We start from the raw sequence: 21848 nt of genomic DNA, 5'->3' as shown, positions 1-21848 counted from the left end.
GATCCTACTCCAAACTCACATTCTATCAACCTTACATGCTTGTTTTAAGTTGATTAGCATATACCTCATCTCTCAAACATACACTGATAAAGACTACTCACCGATTATCTGAATATTACATTAATAATACAATTGTGAATTCATAACTAAAAGAGCCTGCAACAGTTCCTACAAGAAGTATACGAATGGTTTGTTTACGTAATGTGTGTGTTAATTCTGATTTGAGAATTTAAGATAACCTTCTACGAACAAGTGCAGCAACGACCAGAGAGAGAGAGAGAGAAAGAGAGAGAGAGAGAGAGAGAGAGAGAGAGAGAGAGAGAGAGAGAGAGAGAGAGAGAGTGAGAGAGAGAGAGCGAGAGAGGGAGAGTGAGAGAGAGAGAGAGAGAGAGAGAGAGAGAGAGAGAGAGAGAGAGAGAGAGAGAGAGAGAGAGAGAGAGAGAGATGAAACTGAAACTGAAACTAAATTTTATTACAAAAGAATAAAGGTTTTAAGCAAAGCCTAATCTTACAACCTGTCCCTTATACAAACACTTAGTACGGACGCACATGCTATTGATAATGAGAAGAGAACAAAAATTATATTTTCCTATACACATTACAAAAGGGAAAAACAGTTCAATCATACAAAATATAGTGTTGACATTGCCACACTGTTACATTGAATACATTGCATTTAAAATCATGCACAAAAAGAACAAAACACAAAAAGCACAAAAATATCAGACATGAAAAGTATTCTATTTACACATCAAGTGGGAATGGAACTGGCGCCTAAACGTTTTCACAGAAGTGGTATTTCGAATGAGTATGGGTATGGAATTCCAGACTGAGAGAGGCTCCCGAAAAAGCTAAACTGGACTTATACAAGTCTAGACGGGGGATAGGGGGGATCATATTCTGGGACCCATATTTTTTTTTGTGGCATGATAGAGAGAAAGAGGGGGGTCGCATGGCTGCATTAAAACCCTGCCAGCGAGTACACAATGGTCTCTTTTTTAAGCAATGCACATGCTACTGTATGGGTGAAGGGTTTTATTCTGACACTGTGGTTTAGGCAAGTAAGTGTCTGCGTGTGTCGTTGTACCGCCACCGTTGTTGCGTTACGCTACACACTCACACCCCCTCTTGTCCTCGATTTAGTAGATAGAAGTATAAACACGCGATTGCGTCATGTCAAAAACTAGAATACCATCTGGTCAATATGCTTTACCTGTAACATTATTTCTTTCATCAATCGGTTAAATTTTGATCAAACTTTCAATTTGCTGGAAGCACTGAAGCTGCCTTGGGTAAATGAAAAGAAGCTTGAAGCTCTCCTCCAGTTCCCATACAGACCCACACAACAACATTAGTTAATTTCCTTTATATAGTTTAAAAAGAGAGAGAGAGAGAGAGAGAGAGAGAGAGAGAGAGAGAGAGAGAGAACATATAGAGACAGAGGGAGACAAAGACAGAGATATAAACAGTTAGACAGGCAAAATGACAGGCCGACAGACAAACAGACAGACTTAGAAACAGTGACTGCGAGAAAATTACAAACGGAGATAAAGAAACAGTTGCCAGCAAGCACAGACATGCAGACAAAGAGACAAGGAGAGGTTCACAAATACTGGCTGAATAACTGACATACACACATACACCATGCCTACCAATCTTTCCACAAACATACACAAAGCAAGAGAGAGAGCAACTGAGATCCGTATTTCCAGCTAAGCTTGAAGAATATAGCGTATACCCTTTTAAGCCAAGGTAATCCAGGAATGTAGACGCGCATGGGAGCCTTTTAGTAACACCTATTCGAGTCATAACATCTTGAGAAAACTGCCAGGCCCAATAAACAAACTTGGCATGAGCGTCTGAACATTTGTGACAGTGGAGCATGCCAGCCATGCTTTGTTTGGCTTTCTGTTTTTGAAAAGGTAAGTAATCGACTGTGGTGTATCTGTTTTGCAGTTACAAACACACACACATGTCACAGTTTAACTCCTTGTTTAAAACAGCATCGCTACTTGCTCGAGTTTTTAAAACAATTGAACTCGAGTATTCCAAATGAAGGGCGATTTCAGTAGCGAATATTTTTCCAGATGTTGTCAAATTGAGAGTCGGTTATATGTATTATGTTTGTGGTGGAAATACACGGTAGACAGTCGGGCATTACAGACACTATATTTGCTATTAACCTCCGCACAAACGTGTGTGCGTGAAAGTGGATGTTAGTGTGGAGTCGGCACTGTGTGTGTGTGTGTGTGTGTGTGTGTGTGCGTGTGTGTGGGTGTTTGTGTATGTGTGTATGTGTGTGCGTGTATGTGTGTATGTGTGTACGTGTGTGTGTGTGTGTGTGTGTGTGTGTGTGTGTGTGTGTGTGTGTGTGTGTGTGTGTGGGTGTGTCTGTACAAGACATATAAAGGAGGGGTCTCAAGTTTTGTTGTGCTGTATGTCAAAACGTGAATCATGGGTTTTTGATTTGTTCATGTCCTATATAGTAAGCATGAGTAGATGTTACCTTTGTCATGGAACGAAAGACCGGGATATGCTGACGAAATAAAATGAGTAGACTTACAGGGGTAGTATGGCAGCTAGTGTATGTGTTCTCGTAGTTTTTAACATTTCACAAGCTGGCGCTTACATTGCTGGTTTCTGATTGGCATAAAGAGAGGTCTCAAATATAAAGCACACACTTGGACACACACACACACGCACACACACACACACACATACACACACACACACACACACACACACACACACACACACACACACACACACACACGATACGAACACACAAACACCAATCACTGTGTTTTTCAGTTTATATTCCACGTCTGTAGAGATAGTGTTCGTGTCAGTGTCTCCCGCTTTGTTCAATGACTTTCATACTTCGTCGACAGGTATCTCACGAATCAACATGCACACCGCGTTCCCGCTCCTCTTACAACTACTGCTGATTGCAATAGTGGGCCATTGTTCTGAGGAACCCAAGACACCAATCACTTGCGATGCGGGGACATATTATGTTGGAGAATCCGCTTCCGTTACCTGCAACTTCAACTTGGACATGAGTAAAGAAGGACATGCCATTATAGTGGAATGGTACCCTAAGAATGCAACCACCAAGATCATAGGTACTGGCGCTTTATCATGTGTGCGTATACCCTTTGTGATGCTGATGTACAATTGTTAAAATATTAGCTGATGCTTTCGTCCGCATCTCAAGTGCAAAAACACACATACGCACAGGCAGACATAGACGAGTGCGAACAAAGACACATACACAGACATACAAAGACAGACAAACATACAGACACAACACACACACACACACAAACACGCACACTTACACACACGCTCTCTCAGTATATATTTCTCTCTCTCTCTCTCTCTCTCTCTCTCTCTCTCTCTCTCTCTCTCTCTCTCTCTCTCTCTCTCTCTCTCTTGTATGCCTCTGTCGTTTATGTAAAGTCTCTCTCTTTCTCTCTCTCTCTCTCTCTCTCTCTCTCTCTCTCTCTCTCTCTCTCTCTCTCTCTCTCTCTCTCTCTCTCTCTCTCTCTCTCTCTCCCTCCTACTTTTATTTTATATTTTTAGACGACAGTTACACATATAGCTTCATCATTTTGTTTTTCAGGGAAAGAAGTGTTTGAGTGCAAAAAGAAAGAACCGAATCAGACGAGGCACTGTGACCCAAAGGTCAACGAATACACATTTAATGGCGTCATCAACGATCGACTGAAGCTCGACATTCCCTCTGTTAGTGAAAACATCGCAGGGATGTACACCTGTTTTATTTTGCCAGCAACTGGAACAGACCCCCATGTGTGCACGCTGACTGTACAAGGTGATGGTATACACAATTAACACCAATATTTGATTGTGACTGACACGTGTAGAGACAAATATACGATTGAAATTGTGGACAGAGCAGGCCAGATCGCCTTGTGTTTTGTTTATCAAAAGAAGATACAGTAAAATTAAGGCATAAGTGCGGGTGAAAGCAAGCAGTCATTGTAGTCAATCAATCAATCAATCAATCAATGAGTCTTATATCACGCATATTCCGTGGGTACAGTTCTAGGCGCTCTGCAGTGATGCCGTGTGAGATGAAATTTTATACGGCCAGTAGATTGCAGCCATTTCGGCGCATATTTACCTTTCACGGCCTATTATTCCAAGTCACACGGGTATAGGTAGACAATTATTAACTGCGCCCAAGCAATTTTACCAGGAAAGACCCTTTTGTCAATCGTGGGATCTTTAACGTGCACACTCAATGTAGTGTACACGGGGGGAGGTTCGGACACCGAAGAGAGTCTGCACACAAAGTTGACTCTGTGAAATAAATTTCCGCCGAACCTGGGATCGAACTCACGCTGACAGCGGCCAACTGAATAAAAATCCAGCGTGCTACCAACTGAGCTATATCCCCGCCCCATGTAGTGCATGTATATAAGGTAGACTGTTGGATGTGTTAACTTGTTTTTCACACACATTAGTTGGTTTAAACAGTGTTTAATTCAACAATGTATGGATATAATATAAAATCATTACGTATACCCTACATTCACAATTTCCTTCCTTGTTTAAGAATGTAGGAACACACACAACAATACATCCACATTTTACACAGTGCTATTCTGTTTTGGTTACAGCTGGTACCAGGCCTACAGACAAGAAAGGTGAGTTCTTACCACTGTTTTACCTTTTAGTGACTTTCTTATTTAGTGTGTGACTTAACTTTGTATACTAACCATGTACACCCAAACATCGTACGTGACTAAAATAGATCAACTGCATGTAAGCAAGGAGTCGAAAAAGCAAACTATGTGATGTAATTAAAAGATAGTACGTGTACCTAGTTGATAACCAGAAATGCATGCTAAAACAAATGTTAGACACTTCACAAATTTAAAAACAAAATCTAACTTTCTACCGCGGATCGGGGAGTAAGTAATCAATATAGCATGACTTCCCTTCTTTGTCTCTGTTATTCTAGTGAGCAAATATCCCGCGATATTGCTCTGTAGGCCTAATCTTTGGCCATGACCTAGGCAAATAACTTGCGCAGCCGCAGAAACAAGAAACATGATTTTTTTAATTAAATGATTGGGAGCCAGGCAAATGTGACCTTTTAATTCCGACCATGAACCCGCTGTTGATAATCTGGAATGTTGTACTAGAGATGCAGATCTATTTCTGGTCGTGCCGATTCATAGATTCAACCTACAAACTGCGACTTCATCTGTGATCAGATTGGCAAGCAATGCGTGGAATCTTTTATTCTAAAGCCTTATGGCTCGTTTTGACATCATTTCTTTAGAACATTGCACACGCACCAATGCCTCCTGTTGGGTTCGGTGTTTTGTACAGAAATGTCTTCCACACGATATATTCACTGATTTGTTTTACGAAGCCGTCATCAACACGAACACAACGATTGCAGAAGCAAACTATGTACCTACACGACTGAGACACAAGACAGCTGCAATGCGAACAGGGAACAAAGACGATTTGGGTATATACTCACGTCAAGTCTGCACTGACTTGAAAGCTAGGAGCAGACGGAAAAGTCCGAACACAAGTAAATGACGTTACAGTCTCTTTCGTTTTGCGTGTAACTTTGTCATGACGTCTTTTTGTGACAGTATGCGCGACAATTTGTTTCGCTTCCGGTGTCATTTTAGACAGCGGAAAAAGTAGCTAAGCCCGTGTCTTTGAAACAACTGAAACACTCTTTTGGGTTGCCGTTTCAATGTCAACCAAAAAGTTAAAGAAAAAACCAATGTTCAGGTACGAAATGACAGCGGATTGAGCATTTAGTCCGGTTGATGAAGGTACGATTGAAGCTTTTATTCACCAGCCTAGATTTGTAGCAGACGACAAACAAAGTATGCGTTTTTCCTGCCTTGTGATGACGATTATGTCGTTATAAATAATCTGTACGTTGTGAAGGCATTTCAATTTTGTGTTTAGCTTTGATGCGTCACGAGATATATACAAGTCAAGTCAAGTATGTTATTGCTTTGGGCCCAGAGGGCTTTGAAACAAAGATATAACTTTAACAAAAAAAGGTACCAAATCAGACAGTTAATATATGTATACAAATTGAGCGGACAAATACAACAATACTATACAACCAAAATAAATTGGCTATACGTTACACCTCCGATTCATCCATGAAATTGGTATTTCGTCTTGACAGCGTAAATGAATTCATGATGTCTTTTCCAGAACTGGACAAAACTGGCCTTGCCAAGACTGCAACAAATATAGTTTTACAACTTCTAGGCTTGCGTTGATTGTTCTGCCCATGATGAATTTGCCATGCTTTGTTTCCACATCCCATGACAGATTGTCCTTACTTTGGTCATGCCATTTATGCGTTACAGCTCCGATTCATCCATGGTATAGCGTTATATTTTGTCTCCACCGGGTGAAATAATATAATCACGTCACTCTCGGCAGAGCCTCGGGTGACGTCATCATATGCATTCACCCAGTCTCGACAAAATATCACGCGATACCATGGATGGACGGAGCTGTAACTTATACCTATCATTTTAACCAAAATAAAGAATCGTTTCAAGGTGTGTGTGTGTGTGTGTGTGTGTGTGTGTGTGTGTGTGTGTGTGTGCGTGTGTGTGTGTTTGTGTATACATGTGTGTACGTGTGCGGTTGTGTGTGGGTGTGTGTCGGATCTGTCTGTCTGTTTGTCCGTCTAACTGCCTCTCTGTCTGCATGTATGTCTGTCTGTCTGTGTAATTGTCTGCAGGGGATCGTGCGTGGGTATGGGACTGCATGAACGTGTATGGGTAGGTCCGTGCGCGTGCAGGTGTCTATATGCGCGTGTATGTTTTGGCGTTTGTGAAAGTGTGTGAAATGTCTCCAAATGAATACGAATCTGTCTTCCATCAGACGAAACAGATGAAAGCAATACACTATGGCTGGTCGTTTTGCTGATCATTCCTGCAGTGGGGGTTGTGTTGGTTCTCACCGTCTTAAGGTTTCGCCGCAAAAGGTAAGCTTCTCACAGAAATAACTGAGGGGTGTGTGTGTGTGTGTGTGTGTGGAGGGGTGGGTAGATCGGTGCACGCGCGACATGAAAGTCAGGCAAATGGGTTAAATCTCACAGTCATCGTCTAAAAATGACATTTGTCTGTATCTAAAAAGAAAGCATTGTCTGGGCTCCCCGGGCCATGGACGCCCCTCCTAGTGCGTCCCGGGACCCCCAATTTTAAAAATTAGAGGGTCCATGGACCCCCACTGCAGTATTTTAGAGGGTCCCAAGGGTCCAAAAGCCAAAAAGTCCCAGTGTACTTACAAAACATTGTGGTCACGTTTAGTGTACTGCGAAGCGTCGATTGCAGTCTCAAAATGGTATTTACGGTACTCACGATAAAGGACATTAATTTTAGTGCGTCCTAGGACCCGCTCTTTTAAAATCTCGTGCGTCCAGGGAGCCCCTCCATATATTCCTAGTACGTGTTTTCGGCATCTAGTGCGTATAGGACGCAGGGACGCGCGCTATGGGGAGCCCTGCATTGTGTACAAAAAGGTGCTAGGATACTGAACCAAAAACAGCAAAGACAATGTGTCTATGTGTGCTTGTCTGTGCGTGCGTGTATGTATATCCGCATGTCAGTCTGTCTGTCTGTCTGTCTGTCTGTCTGTCTGTCTGTCTGGTTGCTTATCTGTCTGTTTGACGTTTTGTCTTTCCATGATCTTGTTTGCTTAACCCGAGGAATCTCATGTACAGGAAACAAAATGTGCAAATGGATCCACTTGTAATGCAACCACTTATTCCGGGCGTTGGCTGGCAAACTGCATTACCAGCAAATTTACCAAAGAAAATGGTAAGTTTGAATGGTCGACTCCATATAGTTTTCGTTCTGTCAATTGATGAGGAATTAAAATCACTAGTGGAACCTTGTTTCTTAATACTGATAGATAAGCTATTTGCGACAAACAATGTAGTTCAAACGGTGGCACGTGGAAAATGTGCTTATCACTTTGAAATCGATTCAGTTGAGCATCTTATGTGTGTGTACATGCATGTGTTGGTGGTAGTTCGAAAATAATAAAAAGTTATTGACAAACATTGTACGTCAGGAAGGATTGTCAAAAGAGAGCGTGTGAGAGAGAGAGAGAAAGAGAGAGAGAGAGAGAGAGAGAGAGAGAGAGAGAGAGAGAGAGAGAGACACAGAGAGGGAGCGAGACAGAGAGAGAGAGAGAGAGAGCGAGAGAGAGAGAGAGATGCACAGACATACAGACACAGACACACAGACAGACACACAGACATACAGATATTCAGAACACATGATCAAGCCAAAGATACGTTATTTTTGTTTCATTACCAGAAACGCAGCCAAATAAACTCTCCGTTCTTTTTCTCTGTCTGTATCTAAGATTGAAGAGCTCGTGAAAGATTTCAAGTTGTCAACGGCAGATTGCCAGCGCGTGATGGAGCTGCTAAGCCAGGCAATGGACGCTGATTCTGCAGACGACACACATCCAAGTGTCAAGATGCGTCCCGTCTACATTCGGTGTCTACCAGAAGATATACGTGCGTGCATGCAGAGAAACTTAAAACATAAAAATGTGTTGTCTTTGTTCACTCCAAATGAAGACTTGAAAGACAAAAGCGCTCGACATATTGACAACAACATTAATTTTGGTGGGAGTTATTTCGAATAAAGTTAATATCTAGTCGGTAAGCCGAGACTTTGAAAGAACTAACAATCTATTTCATATTTAAGAACTGTGTAGTAAGTCACAGATCAAACGCAGGTCTGCAACAATTAATCTAGCGCGGTCTTGGAGAAGAATAACTTTGCGATCTGTATCAAATGTCTTTTTTTGTTCAAAAAGGCAAATGACGTATCATATCTGCAAAATATACATCATGTTTTTCTCTCATCTTTACTTGTATTCAATGTTGCAGGAGATGCTGCTTTTTTGGTGGTTGACTTTGGTAGTGCAAATCTGAAGATTCATCTCGTGAAGATTCAGAATAAGGGACACGAAAGTGGCGTTCGGTCAGAACACTACACCATTCCCACATCAATAAGGCTTGGCACGGATACACAGGTAGCTATCTAGATGGATGGATTAGTTTTAGTGGACCGTAGCATTTACTGCCCTTTCTGATTTAACGATACGGGCGTGACAGTGCCGCCTCAACTTTGAAAGCCTGATATGACATAATAAATGACATTTAAAAAAAAAACGATCCTAGGGGTGTCCTTTGGGAGAATGGCCGTGCTACTTAAGATTTAGATATTGAAGACATACTCCTTTTAATTTCAGTCTGATATGATGTGTCCAGAATAAAGAACAAAACACTTTTTTTTAACAAACAAGAAAGGTTAAAAGCTGTCTCTGGGTTTTGGAACTATAGTATCTTGTTCTTGTTTTGTTTTAATATTTACGGGTTCAGATGTTTCTAATTAATATATAAATGGCTTTTTTCAGCTCTTTGAATTTATCGGAGACTGTATCAAAAAGTTTGTGGAGCTCCATAATCTATCTGACAAACGCTATCGAGTGGGCTTTGTGTTCTCATTCCCTTGCGAACACAAGAACGACTTGACCAAGGCTCGCCTGATCAAGTGGACCAAGGAATTCAACTGTAGGGGCGTTGAGGACAGAGACCCAGGAGAGTTACTGCAGAAGGTGCTGGTGGAAATAAGCAAGGTAATCCCTGTGTGAATATAGCAGTTAGGGTGGGAAGACGTTTACTGAATCAACCAGTCTTCTATTCTTTATATGCACACATACACATTCACGCATATTGGTTTCATATATTAGACACTGGTGATTGAATAAACAAATTGCAAAGTATCGGCATCAAATACCTGTTATCATTGTTGAAAGCGTAAAGTCTTGATTTACTTTAAATGCATCATATTTGTTTTATTCCTTCATAAACGTCTCACATATTATTACCATTGTTGTTGTTGCTGTTGTTGTTGTTGCTGTTGGTGGTGTTGTTGTTGTTGTTGTTGTTGTTGTTGTTGGTGGTGGTGGTGATGTTGCAAGGTTGTTCTGTTGATGACATTGATTGCTTGATTCTTTGGTAAGAGATTGATGTTGCCTGTTTTACCTGCAGCCTGACCAGTTGGATGTCAAGACCATTGTTAATGACGCAATGGGATCGCTAATTTACGGTGATCGGGATGCCACCAGATGCAAGATGGCTGTTACACTGGCAAATGGATTCCATGCGTGCTGTATGCAAGCGACCCCCAGCTCTGAGGAGGAAAACGTGAACATGGTAAATATCGGAGAGTCCGTGAATGTGAATTAGGTGTAGGCTTTCAACTTGTACGAAACGGAATGGCCGGAGTAAATTTAATAAGGACGTTCTTTTATCGGGACAATGCACTTGATGTAACTTTTTGCAACTCTTCACACCCGTTACCTTAACATTAAGGGAATCAATATTAGGACATAAAGGCTTTAATCAATAAGTACATTTCAGACTGCAGAAATAATAGATCAGTAAAATAGTTAGAAGAGCACTGGTCGTTTGAAGTGAAGCTATTATTCGAATGAGGCTCTAGCTCGAGGAGGGAAGCATTCTAGTTATGATCTACGAGTTATCACTGTCTGTTCATTGTAATTTGTTTGGTTCTTCAAGAAATAAAACAACGCCTGCTATATGTAATGAAAATGTCAGATACACACCAGTGTTGTTTTTGTCAGCATGAGGAGGACACCTTAGAACATTTGTTTTGGGATTGTACAAGAGTTCAGCGTTTTTGGTCTGACTTCATATAATGATTATGCTTACATTTTGTACATTGCGTTAATTTGGAAATCTCAAAAGAATGAATTATTTTAGGACATTTGGATAATGTGTATACACTGATGTTGTTTTGGATATGTTTATCCTCCTTGACAATGTATGATAAATTGAATCAGATTGCCCCAACACTTAATAATTTTGTGCAAATTGTGAAACAAAGACTTCTGATTTAAAAGTATAATTATAGTGTAAATAATAATTATGGCAAATTTACAAGAGATTGTTGTCTATATACACTTTTTTCATTGATGATGTATGAAGATTTAGCGACTTGGTTTTCTTTCCTATTCCTCTTACCAGCTGCGCACATAATTAAAGTACTGCACGTAGCTGTTGGCAGGGAATTTTTCTGAGCAGGTTTTAAATGCTTTGAACAGTAGAAAGGTGTTTCCCCTGCAGTAGACGCTGATTGGTTAGCTAGCAATAACGTATTGAAAAGACACGTTTTAACCTTTTGAGGACATCACGAGTTGAGGATATTTCTTCAAAACTGGGTTTTTGTCTGGATCTCTATCACCATTTCTTGCTTTGTTGTGTTTTGTGTGCAAATTCATGTTGGATTATACGAAATGTGGCACACCAATGAGAACATCGTTCTACGATTGAGTAAAGTGAGTTGCGGTTGCCGTTCCTTTCAGCGATACGACCAAACGTATTGAAAGCGTATTAAGAAGCAAACACTGTACGCAGTGCAGCTGCAGCACAGCTGTGCTTCGGCTTACTGCGTATATTAAGAACAGCCTTAACATGAAGATGACATTTGTTTAGAGGAGCTTTCCTGACTCACGATACCCGGTTTCCAATGAAAGACGAACTCGTTTTTTTCAACTATATTAAAGGTTGTATGTTTGTTCTAAACTAATACAACATATGTTTTAGACAATCAATTGGTTGTCAGTTTTCATGACCATGCTTGGTGACCTATCACATAGCCGTTTTGGTCGTTTTCATATTTTCGGTTTTAACCCATATAGTTTTCAATAACCCGGCCTCACATAATATATTACGTGATCCGTTTACCTGCCATAGGATTTATTCAGAAAAATCACTGAACACACCGCAACTGTAATACAGTGAGTGAGTAATCGCCTGTGTTTACTTTATCATATACAGTCATTGAGTTTTGACCTGAAAACGTTTAAACACTATCGAAACTTATTAGTTCGAATAGAAACAATAATAAAATGCATATCCGTATTCATGTACAAGAGCATATGAGAAACACAAATACACTTTACACAAGTAAAAGGATCAGAATTGTTTCAGGTGATCATGAAGACAGAGCTAGGGGCACTTGGGGGAAACAAGTCCATGTACACTTCCAACACGAAGAGTGACACAGATGATTGCCTCAAACTTTTTAGAACAGAGTACGACATAGCACTTGACAAGTATTCGATAAACCGCGGAGAACAGATGTAAGTGGATTTGTTTGTTTCTTTGATGTCGTACTTGTATCTCAAGCGGCTGTACAAATGACAATAGCTTTTCCCCTTGGATCATCACGCTTTGCTTACATCACTTGTTCAGAGTAATTATTTCGAAAGAAAAGAATGATGTACTTACCAAGACAACATCATTATTTTGTTTTTTCAACACTGTTTGTCTCACTAACAGTCATTTTGGTTTTTGTAGAAACAAACAATTCACAATTGTTTTGAACCTTGAGTTGCACAAAATGAATATGGGTATGTGTCATTTCTGGCACGGACTATAGGATGCTTCTAAGAAATGATCGACTGCAGTTGCAACAGCATCCGTACGTTTCGAGAAAACGTTGTGTGTATAATAAGTAGAGATTAATGTGTAAGGCTAACATTGTATATGTACCAAAGTCATGTGATTCTTAATTTTGTAGACTGGAGAAGATGGTCAGCATTATGTACCTGGGAGAGATCGTGCGATTAGTGCTGGTGAAACTTACGGAGAAACGCTTGCTGTTTAAGTCTGCCGACCACAAATCCTCCGATCTGCACAAGAGGGACTGCCTCAATGCCGATCATGTTTCGCTGATAGAGAGGTATGGTATCTTTTAATGATTAATTGTTTGCACCTTGGTGTGAAGTTGGATTGGTGCTGTTTCTTCTTCTATTTCTTCTTATTCTTCTTCTTATTCTTCTTATGAATATCACAACACTTTCTTCGTTGTACCTCCGCTACACGAAACATTGCCTTTGTGTACACGCCAGCCCAGGAAGACTGCCCGAGGAATAGGCTTACGTAACCATGCCAATACCAACACAGTCACACCCCATACTTTCATCATTCTGCACAAACATTCTTACAACCAGAAGTCCAAACAAATTATTTGCGGTTCAGTCCACGTGAAGTGAAATAATATTAAAATAGATACATTTAAAAGAAAAGAAAGTTATATTCAAATAATGAATATTAAACAAAAGTTATAACGTAAAACAGGAAAAACGATTGATGCAAACATTCAGATACTGATAAAAAATAGTTTCATGGGCCAGGGGATGACTTCCCTTGACCTACCTTTTTCGGTCAAAACAGGCCATAAACACTTCTCTTTGAAAGCTCAACAAGAAGTGTTGACCCCAAAAGGAGACCGGAAAACTGGAACGGGTAACGGGTATGGACTGAATCGCAATATTACCTGAACTTCTGCAACATATGTACCTTGCTACTTAGACCGCAATGACAATGCGCCGTCAACTCTCAACTTGTACAAGATAGACCTTGGCAAATATTCCAGATTACATATTCTTACTAGAATGCTTTGAGGATATCAGTCATCCTGGTTGTTTTAGCAACATGTAAGGAATCGCGTAGAAAAACCAACAGAGGCACCTTGTTGGTTTAAGTTGCAATAATTGTACCGCTCAAAGCCGCGACGTCTGCCGAGAAGACAGGTCTGAGAACCCTCAAGACCTGACACTCTGCTGGTAGAAGCAGATGAAGCTTGTGTGTCGATCAGTGTTGCCAGGTTGTCGCTGTCGTCTGTGTTCGCCCTGTTGCCTTGTTGGGGGGTGCTGAGCGGTTGATGAGCTGCTTCCACACTACGGAGGTGTGACTCCATAGCTGCCTGTACGGAGGCCTGGATTTTGTCATCGAGGGACTGTATCAGCTGGCCCTTCCAGGGTGGCGTTGTCCCTGTGGGCGCCCGCTGCGGATTGTGGTTAACCCGCGTGCTGGCTGGTCTGGCCCGAGCTGTGGCTGCCGCTGGTCCTGGCTTCTGTTGCTTTTGCTTTGGCATCTAGAAAACAAAATAATGAAACGATTTCCAAGTACTCGAGTAGAGACATCTTGCATCCCATAGCAAACCTGCCATGCAAGTCGGGAAGGTGGGTGGAAAAGCTGTCAGAGGAAAATGAATAAATGTAGTTCGTGTATATCACATTGTAAACATGGTACAGTATTATCAAGCTGCACGAATGGCACCCCCCTTTTCTGCAATGTAAAACATCTGAAATGTGTCTCGAGAGCTGGAAAAAAATATGTGCAGGCATTGCAAACATATGCCCGCATTACCGGGTGAAAATGTAAGAGTGCAACGATTGCAAACTGGCCCCGCACGACCAGGTGAAAATGTAAGAGTGTAAAAAGTGCAAACTGAGCCCCGCATGCACATGACCGGTTGAAAACGTAAGACTGCAAAATGTGCAAACTGAGCCCCGCATGACCGGTTGAAAACGTAAGAATGCAAAATGTGCAAACTGAGCCCCGCATGACCGGGTGAAAACGTAAGAATGCAAAATGTGCAAACTGAGCCCCCCACATGACCGGGTGAAAACGTAAGAATGCAAAAGGTACACCTGTGCCCCGCATGACCGGGTGAAAACGTAAGAATGTAACAAGTCGCGTAAGGTGAAATTACTACATTTAGTCAAGCTGTGGAACTCACAGAATGAAACTGAACGCACTGCATCTTTTCACAATGACCGTAGTCCGTCGCTTGTGCAAAACGGAGTGAAACTGACGAGCCTGTTTAGCACTGTAGTGGTTTCGCTGTGCTGCATAGCACGCTTTTCTGTGCCTCTCTTCGTTTTAACTTTCTGAGCGTGTTTTTAATCCAAACATATCATATCTATATGTTTTTGGAATCAGGAACCGACAAGAAATAAGATGAAATTGGTTTTTAAATCGAATTCGAAAATTTTCTTTTAATCATAATGTTCATATTTTTAATTTTCAGAGATTGTTTTTAATCCAAATATAACATATTTATATGTTTTTGGATTTAGGAAATGATGTAGAATAAGACGAACATAAATTTGGATCGTTTTATATAAAAAAAAAATGTAATTACAATTTTCAGATTTTTAATGACCAAAGTCATGAAATAATTGTTAAGCCACCAAGCTAAAATGCAATACCGAAGTCCGGCCTTCGTCGAAGATTGCTTTACACAAATTTCAATCAATTTGATTGAAAAATGAGGGTGTGACAGTGCCGCCTCAACTTTTACAAACATCCGGATATGACGTCATAAAAGACATTTATCGAAAAAATGAAAATAAATATCTAGGGATATCATACCCAGGAACTCTCATGTAAAATTGCATAAAGATCGGTCCAGTAGTTTACTCTGAATCGCTCTACACACACACACCCACAGACACACACAGACACACACACACACACACACACATACACCACACACACACACACACACACACACACACACACACACACACACACACACACACACACACAGACAGGCACACATTAACCACGACCCTCGTAAAACATTTAGTCGAAACTTGACTAAATATAAAAAGTGCAAACTGAGCCCCGCATGACCGGGTGAAAACGTAAGAATGCAAAACGTGCAAAATGAGCCCCGCATGACCGGGTGAAAACGTAAGAATGCAAAATGTGCAAACTGAGCTCCGCATGACCGGGAGAAAACGTAAGAATGCAAAAAGTGCAAACTGTGCTCCGCATGACCGGGTGAAAACGTAAGAATGCAAAAAATACACATGTGCCCCGCATGACCGGGTGAACACGTACGAATGCAAAAAGTGCAAACTGTGCCCCGCATGACCGAGTGAAAACGTAAGAATGCAAAAAGTGCAAACTGGGCCCCGCGTGATCGGGTGAAAACGTAAGAGTGCAAAAAGTGCAAACTAAATTTTAATTTGATTATATACTTACCCAACTCACATAGTTGATACCCGCCCGCCTGCCCCGCTTTTGGGGTTTTTATGGGGGTTTTTTTTCCTAAAAAAGAGGGAAATTTTTCTATGTTCGCTTTCGATTGAATGATTCAAAGATGGCGGCAAGGTCAGGAAGTCACGCGTGACTTTGTCATGTTAAGGGGTCAAGGTAGCTCTTTTTTAGGGTGACCTCCCCTTGTTACCAAGGCGATGCTATTCAGCGTCCTAGCACTAAACTGGAGTAAATTGCGTAATTGCATAACCGGGTGAAAACGTAAGAGTGCAAAATGTGCCCTGTCTTTCTGGGTGAAAACGTAAAAGGCAACAAATGGAAACAAATGCCCCATATTGCTGGTGGAGTTGGGCCCGCTACGCTGGGCTGCACGAAGCTGGATATGCTTGAATTACAAACTCACTTGTTAAATGAGGAATACTAAAAACCAAAGTAGCAATGGAATTAATTACCCCGAACTAACCACGCAAAAGTTCCAGTGCAATGTAAAAATGGTGACTCTATAGTACGATTAGCAAGCACAAAAGCCGAAACTTGAAACAAAACACGCATTACAACGCTGATAAGTAACGAAGCGTTGCAGCCGCATGTGATCAAACATAATGTGTAGTTGCCCCAGGGCAGACACGCTGCCCTGTCGGTACTGTGACCCGCAACGGTACTCTCTTCTCCGCCTACGCTAACAATAGCCGGCAATATCATGGCATCGCTCGTAAGTGGCCGCCGGGAGCCGAGCCTGCAAAAGAACCATTACACGGCAACGACACGTTTCTTCGTACGTGGCGCACACTAATGCTAGCCGCTACCTGCAGGATTTTTGAAGGATCAACAAGTCCTTATGCATACATAACCGCCTACACGCTGCTCGCAAGCCCCAGCGAGGCGCGCCGCGTGCGTCCAGTCAATGAACAAAGAGACCACTGACCCCTTTGACGCCATTGGGAAACCGAGAGGAATACGTAAAATGAAACCTAACATCGTCGTTGTATGAGCTGCGCCTGAGGTTACAACCCCAGCATTATCTGTAAACAAAAGCTTTAACATCGCTGTGTAAACCTACGTTTAAATAGTTTCCCCAACTCTGTTACTGATAAAAATGTGCCAGCCCCTATTTTCTGGCATGGACAAACGCCTGGGTGTTTTACTTAAACTCGCGCCATAAACGGGTGTCGTGTAAAAAATCAAGGCACATAGCCGCCTGCAATGAAAGGGTCAAACATGAGCGCACTTGATCTGCGAAAAACGAGTGAAAAGACGAACAATAATTGCAAAAACAAAAACCTGACCTCTCTCTTTGCTGGAATCTTGCAAAAGGGGGCGCATAGACCTGCGCATGCGCCTGGCCGGCACGCGCAGCTCTCTGCTACTTGCAGAGAACGGGGCTGGCGTGCTCACAAAACTTTCTTCGTTGTACCTCCGCTACACGAAAAATTGCCTTTCTTGTCGTTGTTTCAGTTAACAAATATAATGTTATACGTCCAGTATTGTAACTGCACGTTACATTTTTTTCTTCAAACTATTCAACAATTATCATTCTTGTCTGACACGTGTAATAATGTTTATTTTTCAATTTTATGTTGTTGAACCTTTTTCTTTTACCTTTAACAGTGATATGAGCCAAGACCACTTTCTGACGACTTTTGTGCTGGATAAATTGCAAATTAAGAACTGCTCCGATGGGGATTGCAGAATTGTTCGTTACGTCTGTGGTGTTGTGTCGGAACGTGCAGCGCATTTAGCTGCCGCTGGTAAGCCACAAACACTAATCATATAAACAATTGACAACCATATCATTAGGTACGTGACCTTAATGTGTGTGCTATGTTTATATGATGCTGCATCTCATTATGCACTTCAAAAGTAAGAGAATTAGCCAAAGGGGCTTGTATTCTTAAAAATCATATCCCGATAACGACTATTTTCTTTTTGGTCTGTATTTTCAAGGTTAAGAAACGCCTCTCATTGTGGGTAAGATTAAAAAAAAATTTAACCTTAATTTTCATTTTGTCCACATTAAAATTGCATTACCACGTTTTGTTACCAACTAAAGATGGTTTGCCGTGTGGTTGTACAGTTGTACTTAGATTTGGATTAAAGAAGAAGTGTTAGCTGAGAACACCATGTTGGAGTTTATCATTGAAATAAAGCAGCGTTAACATCATTATTTTCAGGTCTAGCAACACTGATCAACCGCATTGGTCAGCCTGATATTACAATCGCTGTTGATGGCCCTTCTTTGAACATCTATCATCCCCACTATCATCAGCACATGCACGCAAAGACCAAGGAGCTTGTCCTACCAGACCTCAATGTGAGTACATGTTACTTTCTGTGATCCTAATGCTCCTGCTATGGGTTTTTACATTTAGTCAAGTTTTGACTAAATGTTTTAACACAGAGGGGGGAATCGAGACGAGGGTCGTGGTGTATGTGTGAGTGTGTGTCTGTCTGTCTGTGTGTGTGTAGAGCGATTCAGACTAAACTACTGGACCGATCTTTATGAAATGTGACATGAGAGTTCGTGGGTATGATATCCTGAGACGTTTCTTTCATTTTTTTGATAAATGTCTTTGATGACGGCATATCCGGCTTTTCGTGAAAGTTGAGGCGGCACTGTCACGCTCTCATTTTTCAACCAAATTGGTTGAAATTTTGGTCAAGTAATCTCCGACGAAGCCCGGACTTCGGTATTGCATTTCAGCTTGGTGGCTTAAAAATTAATTAATGACTTTGGTCATTAAAAATCTGAAAATTGTAAAAAAAAAATTTTTATAAAACGATCCAAATTTACGTTCATCTTATTCTCCATCATTTTCTGATTCCAAAAACATATAAATATGTTATATTTGGATTAAAAACAAGCTCTGAAAATTAAAAATATAAAAATTATGATCAAAATTAAATTTTCGAAATCAATTTAAAAACACTTTCATCTTATTCCTTGTCGGTTCCTGATTCCAAAAACGTATAGATATGATATGTTTGGATTGAAAACACGCTCAGAAAGTTAAAACGAAGAGAGGTACAGAAAAGCGTGCTATCCTTCTCAGCGCAACTACTACCCCGCTCTTCTTGTCAATTTCACTGCCTTTGCCATGAGCGGTGGACTGACGATGCTACGAGTATACGGTCTTGCTGCGTTGCATTGCGTTTAGTTTCATTCTGTGAGTTCGACAGCTACTTGACTAAATGTTGTATTTTCGCCTTACGCGACTTGTTTGTTATGGGTTTGTACTTCTTCTCTTGTCGTAGATTTTTAAGAGGATTTGAATGTGATTTTCATGTATGAATCTTTTACGGCGAGAGTGTGTGTATGCAATCAGATGTTTAGTCAAAAATACTTGTATTAGTTATTATGTGTATGTAAATGTAAATAGTGTTGTAGTGTTTCATATGCATCTGTAATGTATCATGCTTGAGGTCAAAACATTTGTAATATTAACATGCTTTGGTTAAACTTACCATTAACGTTTTACTTCACAGATCTGATATAATTTTAACGGGAAGTTATTGTCCTCAATATGGTTGTAGTGTAGGTGTTATTTAAAATGATATTTGTTTGTAAAGGTATTTTTATCCATCTCTGTGTCCAACATGTATTCCTCCATAAGTGTGATATACATTCACCTGCTATGCAGTACCTTTCATATTGCCAAAATGTTACTTTTCAGTTTATTACAAAAAACATGTGTCTGTTGCAGTTCAAGATCGTGTCGTCCCACGAGGGAGGTGCGAGGGGAGCAGCTCTACAAGCAGCAGCTGTTACACATAAGCAAAAAAGAGATAAGGATAAGGGTAACATTCATAAAGTCATGTGAGGTAACCCTCATGGACATTCGGGCTGCTTTCTCCCTGAGGAAAGCGAGCTGCCATACAATATACGGCGCTACCCTTTTTTGTTTATTTCCTGCAGGCGTGTATTCATGTTTCCAAGCCCGATACTTTCGCTGTAGACTTGGTTTCTTTATCGTGCGCATGTGTGCACACGGGGGTGTTCGGCCACCGAGGCGAGTCTGCAACAATTGACTCTGGGAAAGGAAACCCTTGCCGAACGGGGGGATCGAACCCACGCCGATAGCGACAACTGGTTTTGGAGCAAGCCCCACTACTGACCGAGCAATTTCCACGCGTGAAGGAGGACAACAGTGTTCGTTTCCATCAAATGTTACCTTTGTGTTCCCACTGTGATGTTCACTGGACATTGTTATTCAATCAAGATGGATATAGAATGTAACAGCTTCTGTGATTAGTCAGATTACCAGTCCTCAATTCTGATGGACACCGGGAATCTACTCATCGGACACCTGCCGGCGATGTGTATTGATACACGCTTAGTTTGCGTGAGGGTCATTTGCAAGTATTCACGACAGATGGCCCGAATACACTGGGACAATAACTTATGCGAAGAGATAGCTTCGGTGGCATGACGTAAATTGATGTATGAATTCGTCAGGGCAACCAGAGTCAAATCCGAACACTTCCATTGAGAGCTAAGACAAGGTTTGCTTTTCATCGATCACTAAAAAAAAGGAAGCACACAAATATATGTGTAAAAGAATAAAGCAGCAGCATAGTGATAGGATGGTAATACAGAAACAAATCGACATGTGCAGGTAATTCAACTGAAAGGAGTATGTGAACAGAAGCGAATTATTTCGGCCTTGTTGCAATTGCATGAAAGAAGAAAAACAAGTCTCGTAAGGCGAAAATAAAACATTTAGTCAAGCTCAGTCGAACTCGCAGAATGAAACTGAACGCATTGCATTTTTTCCGCAAGACCGTACACTCGTAGCATCGTCTATCTACCGTGGCAAAGGCAGTGAAATTTAACAATCCAGAAAAGCGCGGTAGCACGCTTTTCTATATCTCTATTCTTTTTAACTTTCTGAACGTTTTTTTAATCCAAACATATATAGATCTATATGTTTTAGGAATCAGGAACCGACAAGGAATAAGATGAAATTGTTTTTTAATCGATGTCTGAAATTTAATTTTAATCATAATTTTTATATTTTTCATTTTCAGAGCTTGTTTTTAATCCGAATCTAACATATTTATATGTTTTTGGAATCAGAAAATGATGAAGAATACGTTAAACGTAATTTTGGATCGTTTAATTAAAAAATATTTTATTTACAATTTTCAGATTTTTAATGACCAAAGGCATTAATTAATTTGTAAGCCTCAACGCTGAAATGCAATACCAAAGTCCGGCTTTTGTCGGAGATTGCTTGGCCAAAATTTCAATCAATTTGATTAAAAAATGAGGGTGTGACAGTGCCGCCTCAACTTTTACAAAATGCCGGATATGACGTCATCAAAGACATTTATCGAAAAAATGAAAAAAAAAATCTGGGGATATCATACCCAGGAACTCTCATGAAAAATGTCCTAAAGATCGGTCTCGTAGTTTACTCTGAATCGCTCTACACACGCACACACACACAGACACACACACACACACATACACCACGACCCTCGTCTCGATTCCCCCCTCTATGTTAGGACGGTGACAGATTGAACAGCAATAACAGTCGCATGCTTCTATTTGAAACTAAGAGGTTGTCATGGTTGATTGAAGCCCGACGAAAGCCTATTTTAAGCCCCCCCCCCCCCCCTTCGATGTTTTGCTGCGTCAGATTTAAATGAGGCTTTGATTGGGAGTCAATCGATAACCTTGAAGTTTCCATTGGAGGACTGCGGATATTGGGTTTATACTTTCTTCCTGCAACAGGTCGTGAACATTGCAAATTAAAATGTAAGTACAAATATAGAGTTTGGTTATTGTTCTTTCTCTCCACTTTACCATTGTCAAATGTACACCAGTTGCCCTTGAGGCGTATGCTTTATTCCAAGCACATTGTATATACAATGGTACCTCTGAACAAAAAAAGGATTAACAGTTGACCAAAGT

At 40.8% G+C, this 21848-nt stretch overlaps 1 protein-coding gene across 1 annotated transcript; it reads left to right on the top strand.

The window, feature by feature from the left end:
• Positions 1-2809: 2809 nt before the first annotated feature.
• LOC138973581 (hexokinase-4-like) lies at positions 2810-20729 on the top strand. The gene is made up of 14 exons (XM_070346292.1): positions 2810-3125; positions 3626-3835; positions 4647-4673; positions 6910-7012; positions 7751-7847; positions 8401-8557; positions 8936-9081; positions 9466-9687; positions 10103-10267; positions 12068-12219; positions 12660-12821; positions 17543-17682; positions 18106-18245; positions 19636-20729. The coding sequence occupies exons 1-14, from the start codon at positions 2909-2911 to the stop codon at positions 19750-19752; spliced, it is 2055 nt and encodes a 684-aa protein (XP_070202393.1). The 5' UTR covers positions 2810-2908; the 3' UTR covers positions 19753-20729.
• The last annotated feature ends 1119 nt before the right edge of the window (positions 20730-21848 follow it).

The sequence above is a fragment of the Littorina saxatilis genome, linkage group LG8, assembly GCF_037325665.1.
Source record: "Littorina saxatilis isolate snail1 linkage group LG8, US_GU_Lsax_2.0, whole genome shotgun sequence".
NCBI lineage: Eukaryota > Metazoa > Mollusca > Gastropoda > Littorinimorpha > Littorinidae > Littorina > Littorina saxatilis.
The sequence above is the reverse complement of the archived record's forward strand: the minus strand, read 5'-3'. Positions and strand labels throughout refer to the sequence as shown.